Below are 23,203 nucleotides of genomic sequence, written 5' to 3' on the forward strand. Positions count from 1 at the left end.
TACAACAAAACACCAGAGTATGTTATAAATCTGCCTGAAAAAAGATTTACATGTCATATAAAATACTTCCTTTGTAAAAAAGCTTACTATAAAATTGTACGTAAAAATAAAAACTTAAAATCCATAGCACTGACAATATTATCTGATAACAATAATAATGAGTGCGTAGCGATTTCTATGTTGATTATCGCATGCCTCTTTACTTTTTACACTGTAATTATTTATATAAAAAAACATCTATTAAAGAGAACACACAAGTTTCTTGCTCATTCTCCTTGTGATGAATCTGCATTCCGAATGAGTGGTAGAATCAAAATATGACAATTCAAAAGTGCTTGTAATGAGTTTATTTGAATAAAGATTATTTCTATTTCTATAAAATACTTTTTCCAAAAGTATTTTTCTGTAATTTTTTTGTATTGTGCTTTTTATGCAACATTCTTACACGAATTTATTTATAGTATTTATATTTTCAATCATATCAAATATAAAAAAAATAATCAATTATACGCATATGGACGTCAAGTTTTTTGTATTAATATATTTTTCAAACCGGCCAGTTCTTTATACAGATTCAATTTAAAAGAACTGCAAAGAAACGCAAACGATTTTTTTAAGCCCGTTTGTTTACAGTGTGTACTTATTTATTTATTTATTCTTTTGCGCACAAAATTGTATACATGCCTGATGGCATTCTCTACCAGTGCTTGTAATGAGTTTATTTGAATAAAGATTATTTCTATTTCTATTATAATTCGCGGGTAAAAGCTAGTCGTATATAAAAAAGAACCAAATATGCGGATAATCATTTTGATATTAGAGAGAGTCCAGCGTAACAGTAAACTAACACAATGGGGTTCCCAGGCTGTCATCTGCGGCGCAAACCCATGGGAACGGCGGCCTTCCGGTCTACATACCGAGCTGGTGACCTCAGTCGGACCCCACGCCTCTCAGGTCATTGTTTCAAAGGCTGAATATATAACACTTTACTGATATCTACATTACAGTTATCAATTTACTAAAGTTGTACTGTTTCGGTTAAAATGATAATTGTTTTGAAGACCGAAAAGCTGGCAGGTTCTGGCAGGTTCCTTCTTTTTTGTCCAAGGAACAAAGAAGAGGGAACTTTGCCTAAAAGGACTCCTTTTAATAATATATTTTAGTTATTATATTATATTTTTTAAGCTTTTTAATTTTAGGTTCCTAGTTGTACAATTAAGTTATGTAAATAAAATTCGGATCATTTCATTTTGATTTTACCACTTATTCGGAACGCGGAAATTTCGATGGCCCGAGTCGAGGTTCGAATTCTGAGTGGTCTTATGCCAATTCCTGCCTGACGGATAGTAAAGGTAGGCAGGAATTGGCTTTCAGTCGCTGTATATGTCCCTTTGAGGGCCATCTGCACTCGCCCCGTATCGTTCGGTGAAACTGTAAAAGCCAACTGCGATCGACAGGAATAATAATAATAATAATAATCTCAAGACAATTCACACAGCGCCTTCTAGACCCAAGTTAAGCCAGCTAAAACTTGTGTGTACTAGATAACTGATACATATACAAAGATATTTTTTTTTAGTAAATACATACATATTATACATAGAAAACACCCAGACCGACACAAACAATCAAACTTATGAATACAAATGTTTGTGCCGTGCGAGGAATCGAACCCGCAACCATCGGACGCAAAGCGGTGTGCTAAACCACTAGACCACCGAGGTCGTCGAAACTAACAATATTAAAATGGTTTGAAAAATAAATGTCTAATTTCAAGGTAGCCTAATTGAATAGAATAGAAAATCATTAAGAATAGAATAGAATCATTTAAGCACTTTTGAATAGTCAACAATTTTTTTTAAATCTACCCCTCATTCGGAAACCTGTCTCATCACAATAAGAATAAGCAAGAAACTTGTGTGTTGCTCTTTTAAACAATCCTTGTAAGTTTACATTTTACAAGTCGAAACGTGTGAATACAAACTACCAACCGGCACTAATTTATTTCGGCCCAAATATAAAAACACAATAAGATTAAAGATTAAGTATTGATAAGAGCAGACTAGGCCCTACCAGCAGCACTTGTTCACGAGTATGACGGATGAGCCAGCCAAATAATAAAAACTATACTATAAAACTTTGCTCTCAATATAAAACATTAGCAAAATTACAAAAGCTCTAGAGGTAACTACGTGTAAAAAGCGTGGGATACTACTCGTGTAAGTTGGTACATATTTTTATGATCGTTATAATTTATAGCAATTTTTGCTATAATGAGCTTTGCTTTGAAGTTGAGCGAACTGCAATGGTGTCCGTAGCGAATTCAAAACAAATGTATTTTTGACATAACAATCAAAAGTGCTTAAATTAAGTTTATTTGAATAAATGATTTTCTATTCTATCCTATCCTATCCTATCCTATCCTATCCTATCCTATCCTATCCTATCCTATCCTATCCTATTCTATTCTATTCATTATTTTTTGTTCAATTTAAATCTTCTTCTACTACTCTGTATTGAAACCTATTTGAACCTACGGCATCCAATTGTGGGGTTCTACAAATTCCAACATAAGCATAATACAAAGGACTCAACAGAACATCCTGAAACAGCTTATAAATGCGCCATGGTTTGTAAAAACATCTGTGGTTCATGAGTATATCAACACAAACAGTAGCCGAAGAGATAACACCACTACTCCAAGTACAAGACACGGCTAGTGAACCATCCTAATGTGCTGGCCAACCGACTCACAGTCCCTAACAACAAACTCGGCTTAAAAGGCGTAGGGTACTGGTACCCGATGACTAATCAGGACCACCAAAAGAGATGATGATTCTGCTGGGAATCACACTCTACCCGCGACGTAACACCTATACCACATCTGTTCATAGTCTTCGACTGATTGCAGGATAGAACACAGAGAAAAAAAAATTAAATCATCATCAATAATTAATACATTTATACATTTTTCACTCCTTCATGGCTATAATTTTTTTTTTACACATTTATTATATTCCTATTCATAGTATTCATATATATCAAATTAAATTATAGTATCTAGGTATTTATAAAGTTCTGGTACTCTAACTGTAATTCCTACTTTCCAAGTTCCTTTATTACGTATTTATTTCACATTATTTGGTTCAGTTCATTTTAGTTTATAAAAAAAAATACAAGGTACATTATTCACCCTCGAGGACATAGCTGATAATCAGTGTTTTGCTCCTTGAGTGATTCTCCACACTGAGCTATGTACCAATTTTGTATTGCTGTAGCACACACAGGCAGGTTTACCCTTATTGAATTGTTATATTGTAGGTACTTGTCATGTGATGTTATAATTAAGCCTATATGTGTGTACTAAGATACAAATAAAAACTATTATCTATCTATTTATCTATACTATATCTATATATAGTTTCTTGCTCATTCTTATGATGAATCTGAATTCCGAATGAGTGGTAGAATCAAAATATGACTATTCAAAAGTGCTTATAATGAGTTTATTTGAATAAAGATTATTTCTATTTCTATTTCTATCTTATCTAAATCTAAACTGATTAATATTGATATTCTAAACATATTTTGAAGTAGATGTTGTGTATTATATTTACTGAGCAAGGCCTATTACTCACTAAACGATTACTTGAATGACGAGTGTGCATGGCAATAGTTTTCATGTTCGGGATTTTCATTTAATGTTAGACATAGACACCTATATAAATACCTATGCATTGTAAATAAACTGGATTTAAAAAAAAAGTAATTCAATTGAGTTTCTTGCCAGTTCTTCTTAATTGGATCTATATACCGAACTGGACGGTAGGGAAAAAATATATAATGTAAAAACTTGACGTTCATAGGCGGCTAAAATGTCCTACATGAATAAATGATTTTTGAATTTGAATTTGTATTAGGCATTTTTATATATGTAATTTTATCATATGTATTTGAAAATAGTTTTTTTTGTAATATTTAAATAATTCTAATGAAATATTAATTTACAACTACATATATAAATATTTTAGTTAGTTATTTTAATATTCGACATTTTAATATTTGACGACCTCAGTAGCCTAGCGGTCTAGCACACCGCTTTACGTCCGATGGTCGCGGGTTCGATTCCTCGCACGGCACAAACATTTGTATTCATGAGTATGACTGTTTGTATCGGTCTGGGTGTTTTATATGTATAATATGTATGTATTTACGAAAAAAAATTATCTATGTATTTGTATCAGTTGTCTAGTACCTATAACACAAGCTTTAGCTAGCTTAACTTGGGTCTAGATGGCGCTGTATGAATTGTCCTAAGATTATTATTATTATTATTACATTAGAACGATGTGAAAATAATCTTGAAATAGTATCATATCGACCTAGTAAAGATTACTTTAAGATTATACACATCGTTCTATGATGTGAATATAATCATTACTAGGTAATATTGTGTTATCTGTGATAGTATAAACCAAAGTCGCTATCGCTATCTGTCCGTCCATATGTATGCTAAATCTTTAAAACTACGCAACGAATTTTGAAGCGGTTTTTTTTAATAGATAGAGTGATTGAAGAGGATGGTTTTTTTTCTCCTTTTATTTGTTTCGCCGTTTTTTTCAAGAAGATGGTTTAATATATAATGCATGTACATCCGAGTGAAGCCGGGCCGAATAGTTAATAATACAGTGGACACGCGGTAATCCGGCCCTTGTCTAATCCGGCCCCCCTTGTAATCCGACATGAATCTTATCACTGGATCTGTAATTTGTCGGATTACAAGATACTCTTTTGTAAAAAACTCCGGACTATAAGCAGAGGACCCTTAAGCAGCACTCTATAATCCGATAAATACGATGGTCCGACACTGCCCGCAAAACGTTTGTCGGATAACCGGGGGTCCACAGTATATGTATATAATACAAAGAATCATCATTGGATCTATAATTTGTCGGATTACAAGGTACTCTTTTGTAAAAAAATTCGGACTATGAGGGGTCTTAGGCAGTACTCTATAATCCGACAAATTCGATAGTCCGACACTGCTGCAAAATGATTGTCGGACTACCCGGGGGTATATGTATATAATATAAAGAATCATCATTGGATCTATAATTTGTCGGTAGGTACTCTTTTGTAAAAAAAAATTCGGACTATGAGGGGTCTTAAGTACTCTATGCATTCGACAAATTCGATATGCTGCCCTGCAAAATGATTGTCGGACTACCGGGGGTCCAATGTATATAAGAAAGTGCACACCTATATGCTGGCTGAATACACTGGAAATCTTTACATAGTATAAAACAAAATCGAAGCCGCTGTCTGCTCACTTACATCTTTTAAGTTACACAACCGATTTTAATGTGGTTTTCAGCAATAGATAGAGTGATTCAATAGGAAGGTTTATATGTATAATACATGTGAGTTATAGTATAGAATAAGCTGAGAAATTTAAAGATTTGTAATGCATCGATGCGAAGCCGGTATGGATCGTTAGTTATTTATAAAAGCTATGCACTATATTCTGCAAATAAATGAATTGAATTATAACATAATTTGTGTTATTACAATAATAAAAGTTTATCGCATATATATGTATATATTTATGTGTATATAGGTATCATATTTGTATATATTTATAATAAATAAATAAATTTATTTGCAATAGATTTTGGGTACATACATATATGATGTTATACAAAAACATGGCCCTTGCAAAATCTGCTTATATCAAGCGTACAAATTTTTAGTTAATTAAATTATCAATTGTTTATATAATTATTAATTATTGTATGTAGTTATATGTCAATTTGTATATAAATCTAAATGTCATGAGGAACAATTTATTATTTTAATATTCCAAAAACTCTTTAATTGAGTAAAAACACTTGGAAACTAACCATTCATGCAGTTTTCTTTTAAATAATATTCCAGAGAGGGTTCTTATATCGTCAGGAAGCTTATTAAATATTTGTATCGCCATACAGAATGGACTCTTTTTTGTTATAGATAATTTTATTGTAGGTACTTTTATTTTACTTGTATGGCTGTCGCGTACTGATTTATTCATCGTTGTCTGTTTTAGAGGAAAATATTCTGGTTGTTCTTTAACGAATATGCATAATTGTTTAATATATAAACATGCTAATGTAAGCAGTTTATTTTTTTTAAATAACGGGCGACAAGATTCTAGTACATCCGTACCAAAAACTGATCTTATACATTTTTTTTGACTTAAACACTTTATCAATAAAAGTACTGTTTCCCCATATAATTAAGCCGTATTGTATTAATGACGCCACATGCGCATGATAAGCCAATAGTGCACTCTCGGTAGAGGATATCTCACGGAGGCGCCGAAGAGCGTAAACAAACCTACTGAGTTTCGCAAACTGACTTCACTTGTAATTTCCAACTACAGTTTTCGTCAATTATTATACCAACTTATGCCAACAATTATTCTCTGCACCACCTTTTTTTTTTTTTAATTAAAATTGAGGGCGTTTGACCGCACTCTCACCTGATGTTAAGCGATGATGTGGTCTAAGGTTGACTGGTAGAAAATGCCGCATGGTGTTAAGTCCTCCAAATGTACTATACTATATATTATATTGTGTGCATTAAAGTTAAAATAAATAAATAAATAATGTAATGTAATTGCGTAACTATTATATTAATAACTGAAATATTTACCGGTATCTATACTCGACCTACGCCATCTCCCATGACAAGGTTAAAAAGATCTTAACAAACGGCACTTGTCTCATATTAGCATTAAGTATTCCGGTTGTGCGCAGGCGCAGACGACCAAACACCTGAGTTTGTATTGCCCATTCACTGCCCGGTATAGCACCAATACATTAACCCCGGCAGCTCATTAACTATCTCTAATGCTATGCAAAAAGGTTCACTTTCCAATAAGCCGTGACATTGTCAACTGTTCAGTGTGACAACATGTTATCGCTCTACATAATTCATTTGATACTCTTATTACTAGGTAATAAGGTGTAGTTTGGAATGTGTTCAGTTTTGGCATCAGCTTGGGCTGATGGTTTCAATATAGCGGGCCCTAACATTAACATCGTTTGCCGCGTCAAACAGACAAATACGGAATTTCTCATAAAGTATTTATGAATGACTTTATGATAATATATTTCACGCTTCGTTATTAATTTACAATCTGTTCTTTTTGACAGTTAGTTAACTATTACATATAGTATATAAACGTTTATATATCATACAAATATAGATGATAAACGTCCTTAGCAATAGTAGGGAAAAAATTAACAAATTAAATCAACGCACAGCCCAAACCACTGGACGGATCGGGCTGAAATTTGGCATGCAGGTAGATGCTATGACGTAGGCATCCGCTAAGAACAGATTTTGATTTCTTCTATTCCCAAGGAGATAAAATAGGGGATGAAACTTTGTCAATTTTAAACCGATCGGGCTGAGACTTTGGATGCATAATGCTACTATGACGTAGGCGTCCCCTAAGAAAGGATTTTGATAAATTTCACCCCTAAGGGGATATATTAACGCAAGCGAAGCCGCGGTAATATATCCCCTTAGGGGTAAATTTTATGGTAATTGCGTAAGGTAATTCTATAATAAACTGCCAGAGTCTACGCTAAATCTTACAGAGAGGCAATTCAAATCTTATATTAAACAAATGTTATGTAAAAAAGCCTATTATAGGATAGATGAATTTATAGATGATAGCAATATATAGCAAGTATAAGTTTATTTGCGGACAACGTTATGAACATGACGTAACAGTTACATAAATTAATATGTACATCAGATATAAAAAGAAAAAACAACCTAATTATAATGAACCTAATAACAATGGGCGGCCTTATCGCTAAATAGCGATTTCTTCGAGGGATGATTGACTGTCCGGTCGAGGTATAAAGTTATTGGATGTACAATTTACATATCATATACATATAACTACATAATAATCATTATATATAGAATATAATACATACATACATACACATACATACATATATATACATATATATATATATATATGACGACCTCGGTGGTCCAGCGGTCTAGTACACCGCTTTACGACCGATGGTCGCGGGTTCGATTCCTCGCACGGCACAAACATTTGTATTCATGACTATGATTGTTTGTATCGGTCTGGGTGTTTTCTATATATAATATGTATGTATTTACAAAAAATATATATATATATATATAGTATGAGTAATAGATAATAAGCATAATCTATACATATAAATAAAATTGGAGTGTCTGTTTGTAATATTGAAATAACCGTTTATTACTACATGCAAATGAATATATATACGGTACATACACCAAAATATTTTTTTTTATAATTTTTATCTGTCTTTCTGTCGGTTTGTTTGTTCCGGCTAATCTCTGAAATGGCTGGACCGATTGTGACGGGACTTTTTTTAGCTGGTGGCTGATGTAATAAGGAGTAACTAGCCTAAGTTACTTTTATTTTAGAAAAATAAAGTTATATTCCACGCGGACAAAGTCGCGGAGGTCAGTTAGTTCATAATATAAAAGAAACAGTTAAATTAACTTTTGTTCTTTTTCTATAACTTTTGTATATTATTTTGCATACCGTGCTCGCCTATAAATAATTGTACAATCAGACCAGAACCCGTTACATGTAATTAAATAAATGATTGTTAGTGGTCCTAAAGAAAATAAAAAAACAATAACAAAGACAACAAAAAAAGAATTAGCGAAATCGGTTCAGCAGTTCACGCGTGAAGGGAAGTAGGAATAGAGATGTGCTAACTCGTAACAAACGTAACTCGAGTTTACTCGAGTTGAAATTCAGGTAACTCGTGTTGACTCGAGTTACCTGGAATAAAAATTTTATTTGTTTTTTTTTTAATTTTTCGAACAAATCTAATATTTTGATATTAAACCGAGCCATAGGGAGCGAGTAGAAATGGCACTTCAAAGCCGCGGAAGGACTTATGGAACGCATAATCATTTTAATGATAACATAACCGGACGAATATACGAAAAAAAATATTAACTACCTCAAATCAATATTGAAAACGAGTGAAAATTGTATGATATGAAATGATCGGAAAATTTCATGTCATTGTCAGTTCGATGACAGACTCATGCTCTCGCTCTTTCACTTGATTCGTTCATTTACCAGTTGAATTTATCCAACTCGAGTTGGCAGAATTCAACTCGAGTTAACTCGAACTCACCGCAATTCGAATTAACTCGAGTTAGTAACTCGAGTTGATACATCTCTAAGTAGAAATACATTTGCATAGATTTTTGTTTAAGACAATGTCACAAAAGTAGGACATTCTTTCATTAACAACTAAGGTATTTTGGACACGTGGTCCGTTTCTTTTTGTGGATGATAATGGAATGGTGCCCCCGCCTGCGCTAACGGTACACGCTGGCGGGGCACCAGTGGGGGATGATAAGATGAGCATGAGGTCAGGTCAGTTAGCCCATCGTGACAAATTCACCAAGAATTTAACACGATGGTTTCCAGGGGAACTGCGTGGAGGTCAACCTGACATGGTACATTGCTAGCAATAAGATCATCAGTCCACATTACTCCCCTTTCCCCCCTAAAGGCGTGAGTCTTTGTCATTATAACGAGGTGCCGTCCTATGACCATTGCTCGGCCACCGTTCCCCGCAAACGTATCCACGGGGATGGGGGAGCCCCCCAATGGCAGGCCCGTACTAGGAGGTTGCCCGACCAAATGCCCCGACCGATACACACGACTTTAAATGCCCCTCTGATCGATCCCCGGTCCAATTCAAACGTGGAAAAATAAAGTTAAATTCCACGCGGACGAAGTCGCGTGTCCTGTACATGCGACTTCGTAGTTTATAATATATATTTATAACTCGCTGTTCCCGCGACTTCGTCCGCGTGGAATTTAACTTCATTGTTTCTAAAATAAAAGTAGCCCAAGTTACTCCTTATTACATCAGCTACCTGCGAATAAAAGTCCCGTCAAAATCGGTCCAGCCATTTCAAAGGTTAGCCGGAACAAACAGACCGACAGACAGACAGACAGAAATTGTGAAAAATATTATTTTGGTGTATGTACGGTGTTTATATTCATGTGCAAGTAGTAAAAAACGGTTATTTAAGTATTATTACAGACTCTTATGATATGTCAAATCTACCGTCAGTTCGGAATGATATCGAGATGAGAAGAATTGACAAGAAACTCAGCTCGTATTTTTTCAAATAATAGTGGAACTTGTTTACTAATTGTATTGTATTACAAACAGACACTCCACTTTTATTTATATGTATAGATTTAAAGAAATAAATCTATCTATGGTTATTGTATGATTTGTGGTTTTGTATGAATAGTAACATAGACGTGAAAAGGTCAAGTACGATCTCTATGGCGCGTTGAACTCTATCTACCACACGGTGGCACTTTACTACTCATTTATTTATTTATTTGTTTATTTATATTCAATTAACACAAAATAAACGTTTATATATTAAAACTATTAAACTTAACTATATAGCGACAAAAACATTCTTATTGTATTTACTACTTGCTGCACCCGCGACTTCGTCTGCGTGGAATTTAACTTTATTTTTCTAAAATAAAACTAGCCTAAGTTACTCCTTATTGCATCAGCTACCTGCCAATAAAAGTCCCGTCAAATTCTGTCCAGCCATTTCAGAGATTAGCGGGAACAAATAGACAGGTAGACAAAAATTGTAAATTATATTATTTTGGTGTATGTACCGTATGTATATTCATATGCATGTAGTAAAAAACGGTTATTTCAATATTACAGACAGACAATCCTATTTTATTTATATGTATAGATAGAATTCATCTTGTAGAGCAAGAGTCCACGACGGCCAGACATACGTCATTTTAGTAAACGTGAAAGTTCTTGTATGTGTGTCCCCAACACAGGTAAGAACGATCCCCAAACATGAAACCTGGATCGTGGTTCCTTTGGCAGGTACCAGGTAACAAAGGTGTAAAAAATTTCATATCAAATTCGTTATTTTAAAAAACTCCATATTTTCATATATTGTTCGTAGCATTATTATAACTTGCGCTGCTCATTGCCAGACCCTTAGTGTGGTTCCAACCCCCCGCCGGAGCCCCCTAAACTATACTATTTTATAAATAAAATAGTAATTTAATAATGCTGAACTTTATATATAAATTTAAATTTTTTACACCTTTGTTATCTGTTAACTGGCAAGGGAACCACGATCCAGGTTTCATGTTTGGGGATCGTTCTTACCTGTATTGGGGACACACATACAACAACTTTCACGTTTACTAATATCGCACTATTCCTGGAAAAAGGAAGTAAGTGATTTTCACCAACTTTTCAGGAGCTTAAAAAAACTGTCCTATATTTTTTGTATGAGTTCTAGAAATAAGTTTCAAAGAGAAAATCGTAGGTCACAGTTGCCTTCAACTACATGTGTTATTTAATTTAGGAACAGCTTCATGTACTTCCAAATAATCTAAAAAAACACGGTTACTTCTTTATTTCACGAAACACAAAGAACATTTGCAGGGGTAACTACAATTATTGCTTTTTTGCGAAACAAGCGCCGAATCCTCTATGCAGTCAAGTCAAGTGGAGGACTCACCGAATAGAGAAGACACCTCCCAGAAAACAGTGAAGGCGAGGTCACACCGTTCCACGGTCTCAAGGAAAAAACTGGAAGAATTGGAGATTAAAGAACGACTGGCCAAGTTAAAAATCAAACAGCTGCAAGCAGAGGCAGATATGGAGATAGCGCGATTACAACGTTTACGGGCAGAAAAAGACTCCGAGGAAGAATATTCTGAAGAAGAAAATGAAGACTCCACGTGGGTGGATGCGTGGTTTGATCAACAGCCACGCGAAAAAGGTTCCTATGCCACGGGAGGAGAAACAAGATGAGGCAGCCGCGGAGAGGAAATTCAAGCAACCGCAGCAAACCATCGACGTTTCGACATTAACGACAGCACTACTGCAAGCATCAAGAAGACGACCAAGGGAGCCGCCTGCATATATACAAGAGTTGCCTATGTTCAGGGGCCTCTCTTATGAATGGTTATCATTCAAGGCAAGCTACGAAGATACACAGCAATACTTCTCGAAGATAGAAAACGTAGCACGCCTGCGAAAATGTATAAAGGGACCAGCACTAGACGCCGTGAGCAGCCTACTCCTGAGTCAACATGAACCAAATGTCATCATAGAAGCACTGGAAAGAAGATTCGGAAGACCAGAAGCACTCATACTCATCGAGATGGATAGAATCAAGTCACTGAGCAAGATCACCGATAACCCACGGGATCTCTGCGTGTTCGCCGGCAAAATAGCGAACACAGTCGCTACGATTGAAGCACTGAAGAAAACACAATATCTACACAGCCCAGAAATGACACGTCTCATCATAGAGAAGCTCACACCTATAATAAAAAATAAATGGTACGACTACGCGCTGAAAAAGGAAGACATCCCGGAATTGAAGAAAATGTCTGTCTTCCTAAACGAAGAGGCAGACAAATGTGCAGCGTACGCCGCGCCGGAACGTCTCGTTGAGAGCGAGACGGCAACAAGGGAGAGAGCGAGACGGAAGATCGAACATTCATTTGCTACTAATATGAAGCAAAACAATGAAAATGTATGTCCGCTGTGCAAACGCAACCATCAGCTGCCTGACTGCGAGCAATTCAATAACATCGACGTTAATTCAAGATGGGAAACTGCAAAGAAGAATAACATATGCTACAAGTGCCTGAGAAGTAAACATCGACGCGCCGTCTGCAGAGCTCCATGGTGTGGCAAATCTGGATGCCACATGAAACACCATCACTTGTTGCATCATGACAGAAAAGAAGAGGACCAGCTTCAACAACCACCAGAAGAGCATGGGGTGGTAACTTCTACGATGGAAGGCAATGAAGAATGTCTCCGACGTCGCGCCTATCTGAAAATAGTACCTGTCATATTGCAAGGGCCGAAGAGCAAGATAGAAACATACGCTCTTCTCGACGAAGGCAGCACAGTGACACTCATCGATACATCGGTGGCTGACATCCTGGGTATTGATGGTCCGGCAAACACGATGTGGATACAGGGCGTCGGCGCCATGGTCAAGCATGAACACAGCAAGACAACCAGCGTGAAAATCAAGGGCAAACACTCTTCAACCATCTTCAAGCTAGATCAAGTCCGCACAGTGGATCGACTGGATATCACTACCCAGTCGGTCGTCGACAGCGACATAAAGGAGTGTGGTCACCTGAAAGAAATACAAGAAGAACTCGTCTACCACCGTGCCTCCCCCAAGTTATTAATAGGACAAGATAACTGGGATCTCATCGTGTCAAGAGAAGTACGGGCGGGACGTCGTGACCAACCGGTAGCATCCTACACGCTACTAGGTTGGGTTCTGCATGGTTGCAAGACGTCTCTCAGCAACCCGGTGACTTTCTGCGGGCACCTGGTGGAGAAGAAAGATGACGTCAACATAGAAGAAATGATGAAAAATTACTTCAAGCTGGAGTCACTATGCATCGAACCCAGAAAACCAAAAAATGATCCAGAGCAGCGAGCTTTGAAAATACTAGAACGAGAAAGTCGCCGTCTTCCGAATGGAAGATATGAAACTGGGCTACTCTGGCGAGAAGACAGCATGAAAATACCGAACAATTACACCGAAGCAAGAAAACGCCTGCATAACCTCGAAAAGAGATTAGACAGAGATGAAGACCTGAAAATTAAATACAACGAACGAATCAATAACCTACTCACGTCGGGGTATGCAGAGCACGCCAAGACACCGCCAGCTGAAGACAGAACATGGTACCTGCCACACTTCCCGGTTGCGAACCCAGCGAAGCCACACAAGCCGCCGCGACTGGTGCATGACGCCTCCGCTAAGACTGCAGGTCTCAGCCTAAACGACCTGCTGCTTTCTGGACCTGACCTGTTGCAATCACTGCCTGGGGTGGTGATGAGGTTCAGACAGTACGCCTACGGAGTCTCTGCAGATATCAAAGAGATGTTTATGCAAGTAAAAATTAAGAAAGAAGACCGCGACGCGCTCCGTTTCCTGTGGAGAGGTGACCGGCGGGAGGGCGACCCAGACGAGTACCGCATGACGTCATTAATATTCGGAGCGACGTCATCACCCTGCACCGCTCTGTATATAAAAAACCGCAACGCAGAAGACTACGCGCATATATATCCCGACGCCGCAATCGCTATACGAAGAAATCATTATATGGACGACTATCTACAAAGCTTCTCATCAATCTCAGAAGCCAGAAAAATAACAAGAGAAGTCGATTATATACATAAACAAACCGGCTTCGTACTCAGCGGATGGGCATCAAACAATCGCAATACTATCGACGAGTTTATAGCAAGCGAGCGAGACAACACTTCAGAGAGCGGGACAAATAGTACAGCGGTTCTGATTGGCGGGAGCGGTACTGAGCGAGCTCTCGGCTTGTTATGGGATATAAATGAAGACATAATTGGATTTCAAGTTAACAAAATAAAAACGCCGCAAGATATATTAGAAAACAAACGGATACCAACGAAAAGAGAAGCGCTCAGCATCATCATGGCACTCTTCGACCCCCTTGGCCTCATATCACCCATCACAACGCCAGCGAAAAGATTACTGCAGGATACATGGCGCTATAAAACAGGCTGGGACGAATCGCTACCAGAAGAACTGCAGCCAGCATGGAGTACTTGGTTGACATCATTGCGAACTGTACACAAGATACGCATACCACGATGCTATGATGTCACACCAGTGGTCACCCATCATCTGCATACCTTCGTGGATGCCAGTGAAGAGGCGTACGCCGCGGCAGTGTACTGGCTGTCACAAAGAGCCGACGGTACCACACATGTCACCTTGGCCGCCGCTAAAAGTCGCGTCGCACCGCTCAAGCCCGTCTCAATCCCGAGACTTGAACTTCAAGCTGCGTTAATGGGTGCGCGCCTCGCACATACCGTGGCGGAGGAGCACGACTACGAAATAGCGAGTAAAACATACTGGAGCGACTCTCGGACAGTCCTAGCATGGATAAGGTCAGAACCAAGGGCCTTTAAGACCTTTGTGGCTCACCGCCTGGCTGAAATAGAAGACACAACAAAAAAAAATGAATGGCGGTGGGTCCCTACACATGAAAATGTAGCTGATGATGCCACCCGAGGTATACCAAGCGAATTCGGACCACAGCACAGATGGTTCAACGGGCCATCATTTTTACATCAGCCAGAAAACGAGTGGCCGCGAGAAACAAGGACAGCGATATCAGTCACGGGCGAAGAGCGAGAGAGATGCCATGTGACTCGTTACAAGTACGGCTCACGCACACTTACCTGACATCGACCGATTCTCGCGGTGGCTGCCGCTCATCAAATCGACTGCGCGCGTGCTACAATTTGTCGATCTCTGTCGACCTCAAAGAAATATTGTAGCCGCCACGAAGAAACGAACCAAGCAGAATGAAAAGGGCGATGTTGACTGGAAAAAAAATAATAATGAAAAAATCATAACAAGAAATGGAAGAACGAAAATAACGACGCCCAGCATCCCGGTGCCAGCGCAGTACCTACTTGAAGCCGAGAGAATGTGGATGCGAGCCTGCCAGGAAGATAGTTTCGGGAATGAAATATTGCGAATAAAAAAGGGAAGTCCATTGAATAAACAAGACAGACTGACAGCGCTAAGTACCTACATCGACACAACCGGAATGCTGCGATTAAGAGGACGAATTACAGCAACATCGAACGTAGAAAAGGATGTACTCAACCCACCCGTGTTAGACGGGAAACACAGATATACACGTCTGTATATACAACATATACATGAAACAATGCACCACGGCGGTATAGAAGCGGTAGTGAATGAGCTACGGCAGCGGCTGTGGGTTGTAAAAATAAGACCCACAGTACGGAACGTCATCAAGGGGTGTCTGGTCTGCCAGATAAGAAGAAAGAAGCCAGCAAGCCCACCGACCGGTGACCTGCCTGCCGCCCGCCTAGCGCATCACGCTCGCCCCTTTACCTACACAGGGCTGGACTACTTCGGCCCCATTGAAACCACAGTCGGACGGCACCGAGAAAAACGGTACGGCGCCCTCTTCACGTGTATGACATCACGAGCCATACACATTGAAGTGGTGCATACCCTCGGCACTCATTCAGCCATCGCCGCCCTAAGGAGGTTCATGGCTCGGCGAGGTTGTCCAACGGAAATATGGAGCGACAACGCTACGTGTTTCAAGGCAGCTGAAAAGGAACTCAAGGCGGCTATGGCAGCACTAGAAGAGGAGGCCACCAACCGCAGCATCGCGTGGAGGTACATCCCACCCGCTGCTCCCTTCATGGGCGGGGTATGGGAACGCATGGTGCGGTCAGTAAAGGAAGCCCTACGAGTTACGCTGCACGAGCGTTATCCCACAGACGAGACATTGGTGACCCTGCTAGCCGAGGTGGAGAATACAGTCAACTCCCGACCTCTCACTCACGTGTCCGTCACACCGAGCGATCCGGAGGCATTAACACCGAACCATATCCTGATCGGCCCCAACTCACACGTGCCTAATCCCGGAGTGTTCAACAAAGGAGATATGAACGCACGACATCATTGGCGACGAGCACAAGCGTTAGCAGATGAGTTCTGGAGGCGCTGGGTGGTGGAATACCTACCCTTACTTCAACACCGGCGGGAGCCCCGAGGTACCGGTGTTCCCCCCAAGGTTGGCGACACAGTCATCATATGCGACCCCAACCTACCCCGAAATACATGGCCACGGGGACGCGTTGTGAAGACCTACCCCGGGAAAGATAACCCCAACACGGTGCGAGTGGTAGACATCACAACGAGCAACGGGCGCACCCTGAGAAGACCAACAAAACGAATCGTCGTGCTACCAGTAGAATCGCAGGATAGCGACGGCGGGAGAAATGTACACGACGGAATCAATTAGATATAATTAGTATAAGCAAAATTTGTAAGATCATTTTTGTTAATAAAAATAAATCACGCAACGTACAGTTGCAGTAGGGAAGGCCACCCGTCGGGCGTCTATATAAAGAGCGCGGCCGCGCAGCGGTCCGCATTCACCGGCGAGACAGCGACCCGATAGGTGCCTTCCTACCAAGTACAAGATAACAACCGAGCATTTTTATTTCGCCGCCCGACCATACGACCAGGGGATCCTAGTATATAGTCCTGTCATCATCAGTTATGTATTTTGAAATATATGAACAAATTTAACTCTACTTACGCCTTTATACTCTTCTATATTTCATTATAATCTAGAGTTGCAAGTGTAATTACGTTGTTATTTAACGGAAAATCATTTTTTGTACATCGAGTTACGTATTTCTAGAGAGCTATTTATTTTAGTTTAGTTAGTGTATTTATAAAAATAGCTTTTATAATGCGGAAAGTAACTGAATATTTAATTTGTATCATGTAATACCTACTTCTTATAGTATATAGTCCATTATGTGCGTGCATGTAAGTCAAAAGTATAAATATAGGGTCAAATTAATTTAGAGAATATGAAAACAAGCAGGGTTATTATTAATTATTTATTATTTTTAAATAAATGTTTATTGCCTCCATAATCAGCTTAATCAAAAAATGTTCAAAATAGTGATATTTTTATTATTTTTATTAACCTTCATTATCTTCAACTTCGGAATCGGACTCTGTGGTAGCAGATTTAGTACTTAAGCTCTTATAAAACGTCTGGTAGTGTGGTGGTATGTTATTATCTTTATATAGATTCATCAAGTTTTTGTATATATTTTAGGTATCGGTAGCGGCGCATCATACTAATGCCTGATTTCAGAAGGCTCGCTGTGTGCAGCTCTTTATTTTCTCATAACTCTTACGCTTCTATTTGTCTACAATGATTGGTGTTTCGTCAGCGAATGCGTATTTTATATGGAATTTCCCCGAACATTGAGGATATGCCGAAATTTCTTTATTTTACTCCAACTCGTGTAGTAAATATATTAAGTCCTAACATATGAAATTCGTAAGGGAGTAACCTAATTACTCCCTTACAAAACGCCAATTTCAGTTGATTTTTCAAAATACAATATATTTATTTAATCAAAATATAGTCCATTGCTATTTATGCACTTTTGCCATTTGATAGGTAGTTTTATTGATCCCTTTACTAAAAAACCATTAGGACGGGAATCGACTTGAATTTTTTCCCTTGCAAGAAATTATCCAAATTTTGAAAGAAAGCAGCAAGATCCGGGAAGTACGGTGGATATATTGGACATTTGAAGCTCTTCTAATTTCGTAACGTTGTCCTGAAGTAGCAGTGGCCTACGGTGATTGACCAGTCTCGGTTGTTTAGCAACAAGCTGTTCCATCATGGTTTGCAATTGCTAACAATACACATTTGCCGTAATCGTCTGACCAGATTTTAAAAAGCTGAAGTGAACAACACAGGCACTAGTCCACTAAACGCTCACAAGTAACTTTTTTTGAGTTTGAATTTTCGCTTGGGGCAGGATTTGGTTGGTTTGCTAGTGTTTCCGATTATCGTACAAGATTCACTTTTCATAACAGGTAATGATTCGATTTAAAATCCCTTCATTATTATGCCGGTTGGCTAATGTAACGCAGCAGTCTACGCACGTTCTCGATTCGTCGATTTGCTCCATTCAATTCATGATCCACCTTTCAAGCTTTTTTCACCTTCCCAATTTGCTTCAAGTGGATTAAAACAGTTTTGTTACTAACACTGCAGCCTGCAGTTAACTCGGACGTGGTTAGCGATGGATCCGCTTCCACATTAGCCTTTAATTCTTCATTATCAACCTTGGACTCTGGCTGCTCACGGGGCTTGTTTTGCAGATCGAAATTACCAGAACGAAAACATTGAAACCGAAAACGCAGTGTGTTTTCTTTTGTGACACCATCACCATACACATTATTAATTCTTCGAGTCGTTTCTGCACACTGGTGCCACGATGGAATTCGTACCCTTAAAAAACGCGATATTTTATGTTTTCCATTTTGTAAACTGAGTGACGTAAAGAAAAAACCAAAGATGGAAAAACATATGGATTACGGTTTTCGAAAAACAAATGCATGAGTAAATAACTGTACAAATTTGTAATTTGAATTCCTGGCGAAAGAGGAGATATTTGAGATCAAAGTGGCCAGTACGACAAAACACCAATTTCATATGTAATAATAAATAATAGTATAGTACCATCTCTCAGAGGTTGGAGTAACATTTTCATAATCTGGGTTTTTCTTAATCCACTATAAGTATAAACGATGCATTTTAGCGCAATTATGCTTTTCATCTAGAATTTATCTTTGTTAGATTGCGGAGATAATGCGATTCTTTATGTGGAAACATATTAATTTGATCAATGACATTTTTGGTTTACTACTTATTTTGATTGGTCTATTAGTATGTTGACCTTGCTGATCAACACAAGTTGAAATTATGATAATTAGTACTTTAATAGTTTTCAGAAATCTTAATCTTAATATAATATTCTAAACGCGAAAGTTTGTAAGTATGGATCTTTGTTGCTCTTTCACGCAAAAACTACTGAATGGATTTTTACGAAACTTTACACTAATATAGCTTATGCATCTGAATAACACAGGATATATTTTTTATTGAAATTTAACGCGGGTGAAACCGCGGGCACAGCTAGTAATTTATAAAAAGTAACGTTTGCGGGATCAGCTAGTATCTATTATGAGCAGTGGAAATTAATATTGAATATTATTGCTAGCAGTATAAGGTACATTCAGTTCTACGCGGTCCATCCTGGAAACCATCGTAGTTAATTCCTATTAGACCTACGATATGATTCACTGCCAATTGTATATTCGTTTATCCATATTTAAAATAGAAGTATACTTTTCTATCTCTTTATCTATTGTTTTTATATACACTTCTATCAATTCGCTCTGCTATGGTAAATGTCTAAAAGCAGATCTATTTTTCTATCATTTATTATTACTATTCCTGGCAAATTCACCTGATCTCCTGCTCCTCCTATCATCCATCATTGGTGCGCCGTCAGCTTATACAATTAGCTAAAAATAGTTTATTTTTTACTTAATTTTAATTACATGAACGTATTCTTAATTTTTTTTCTTGCATGTATTCAAAATTACCCAACTTCAGGTATGAAATGTTACGTGTAATAAAGAAGTAACTACAACTACACTTTACGCATTGTGAAGTTTTGCTGGGCGGAAAGTATGTAACAATAATCACACATAAACTATCAGCTAAAAGTTTCGTAGAAGAAGTAAGTAATTAGAATTACACAATAGTCCTAGATTGTAAGATATAGGAACAAGTATTTAAGTATATTTACGTTATACATTTTCTTGCAAATCTTCTTTTAAAATTTACGTAAATACAATTATGACTTTATGAGCGGGATAATTGTCAAGCGAATAAATGCAAATATGCATACCTCTATTTTATGCTGGAATTTTATGTTTTCTAAAGTCGCAAAATTTTAGTATTTTTGCATTTATTCCTTCATTTTTGTCGATAGCTTCATGAGATTTTGACAGAAGGTGTAAACCGTGAAGCTCGATTTATTTATGTAATAAAAAATTTTTGACGCAAGTGTAGTTGCGGCCTTTTTACACGGGATGTGCGATATGACGTATGTCTGGCCGTCGTGGGCTCTTGGGATATTGGACCTTATCTAAAAATAAATTTAACAGATGTAATGCTCACATAGTGGGACAATCATTGCCGCTCTGGGGTTAACCTGTTAACCAATTTAACAAAATATTAAACTAACATTAAACAAACCAGTGAAATAGTAATTTCTACAATCATATCTATATAAATACGAATCTAAAGTCTGTCTGTCTGTCCCAAATTTGAATTTAAAAATTCATCTGTATTATTGTAAACATGTAAAACATTTATTTGAAAAGAATACGAGCTGAGTTTCTTGTCAGTTCTTCTCATCTCGAAATCATTCCGAACTGACGGTAGATTTGACATATCATAAGAGTCTGTAATAGACCTACATGAATAAAGATATTTTGAATTTGAATACACGTTACAATATATGACAATAATCCTTACTTCCTTACTATATAATATTATAAATGTGAAAGTAACTCTGTCTGTCTGTCTCGCTTTCGCGTCAAAACTACTGAACCGATTTAAATGAAATTTGGTACACAGATAGTCTGGAACCTGAGAAAGGATATAGGCTACTTTTGAATGCGAAAAAAGGTTTGTAAGGGGTTGAAAGTAGGGATGAAAGATTGTATGGAAGAATCGTCATTTTTGAAGCTAAAAGCTTGAAACTTATTTTTAAGGCTGTTAATTAAATATGAATAAATATGACATTCAAAGTTTGTAAAAATTTTACCCTTAAGGGGTAAAATATCATATATGATATAATTTAAATATGCTATTATTTATATAAATTGGGCGACATATAATGATAAGTGTAATGCAGACGAAGTCACGCGGGGCTAGTATTATTATATGATAAAAATTTATTAAAAAAACTTACATATAGATCAGATATATATTAGTATATCTAATACAGAATACATATATCTAAATATATAGATAAGCTAGCTAAAGCTAGTATTATGGGTACTAGATAACTGATACATATACATAGATATTTTTTTGTAAATACATACATATTATACATAGAAAACACCCAGACCGATACAAACAATCATACTCATGAATACAAATGTTTGTGCCGTGCGAGGAATCGAACCAGCGACCATCGGTCGTAAAGCGATGTGCTAAACCGCTAGACCACGGAGGTCGTCGAAAGTTAGTGAATTAAAAATTTTGTCACGTCTCTGCAGAACGCTATCATATCTTCATTTCATTATAAAATATCTATATGCTTATTAAATAAAAATACGATTAGATAAATAAAAAAAAATCGCATTTTACTATCTCATACGCGTACACCACAAAACAACTCTTTGCAACTTCCAGAACGATAAATAGAAAAAAAAACCCGAAATCGGTCCGGCCAAAAGAGGCAATAAAATCAGAGGCACGCAGGCAATATTATCCTTCGCATATATCACTGGGGTCGTTGACCGGGGATTTGCATGGCGCGACAATGAACCTGCGCTCGCGCACGCGGACAGCAGCGCCACCAGCGGAGCAACCAGCGCGGGCAACATGGCGGCGGCAAGCTCCGGCGGCTCTCCACCGAACACTGACAGCCTGCGGAGAAGCTCCACAGATACTCATACACGATGCAGTTACGAGCAACAACTCCGACGTACAAAATAGAGGTGGCATCTTTATAATCCAGGCTGTCTGTAAGAGATCGCTTTGAGCGATAAATGATATTCCTTCTTTCTTTTTTGTAATTACTTGTTCTTTTTTTATGCACAATAAAAAGTTTTTATTCTTTTTTATATATATATATATATATATATGTTATATATCTCTCTTTGATGGGGTAATAAACTTATCATTGCAAGTAAAAATTACCAAACTATTATTATTTTTATTCATTTGAAAGCTAAACTTGTCTATTTTAGCTATTTCTATAGCATTATGTCGTATGGTATTTTGTTATGGGACAAAGCAGCTGATATAAATACAATATTTACTTTACAAAAGAGGGCCATTCGCTCCATTTATGGTATGGGTTCCAGGGAGTCATTGCGAGAGTGTTTTAAGGAATCAAATATCCTCACCGTTGCTTCTCAATACATTTATGAAAATATCATGTATGCCAGAAAGAATATAGACAGTTTCAAAAGAGTTAGTGATTGCACTAATAAAAGCTTACGTAACAATAACAAACTGATTTTACCTAAATGTCGTTTGGCTAAAGTTAGTAATTCGTTTTATGGCAATTGCGTAAGGTTTTACAATAAAATACCAGAGTCTGTTATAAATCTGCCAGAAAAAAAGATTTAAATGTCAAATAAAACAGTTCCTTTGCAAAAAAGCTTACTATAAAATTGAAGAATTCGTTAACGATAATAATGTTTTTATAAAAAAACTTTAAATCTATAGCACTGATAATATTATCTGATTACATTAATAATGAGTGCGTAGCGACTTCTATGTTGATTATCGCATGCCTCTTACTTGTTATACTGTAATTATTTATATAAAAAAAAACATCTATTAAAAAGATCAACACACAAGTTTCTTGCTCATTCTTCTTGT

At 37.4% G+C, this 23,203-nt stretch overlaps 1 protein-coding gene across 1 annotated transcript in view; it reads right to left on the reverse strand.

Moving 5' to 3' along the window:
- LOC131854147 (mucin-2) overlaps positions 1 to 22,229 on the reverse strand; it is a 35,747-nt gene extending 13,518 nt beyond the window's left edge. Inside the window, exon 1 of the mRNA XM_059205280.1 lies at positions 22,140 to 22,229. Within this exon, the coding sequence (XP_059061263.1) occupies positions 22,140 to 22,197 (58 nt within the window). The 5' untranslated portion in view covers positions 22,198 to 22,229. The remainder of the gene's footprint in view (positions 1 to 22,139) is intronic.
- Positions 22,230 to 23,203: the final 974 nt, after the last annotated feature.

Source organism: Achroia grisella, unplaced genomic scaffold (genome assembly GCF_030625045.1).
Source record: "Achroia grisella isolate CSIRO2021 unplaced genomic scaffold, CSIRO_AGI_Agris_v1 utg970, whole genome shotgun sequence".
In the NCBI taxonomy this organism is placed as follows: Eukaryota; Metazoa; Arthropoda; class Insecta; order Lepidoptera; family Pyralidae; genus Achroia; species Achroia grisella.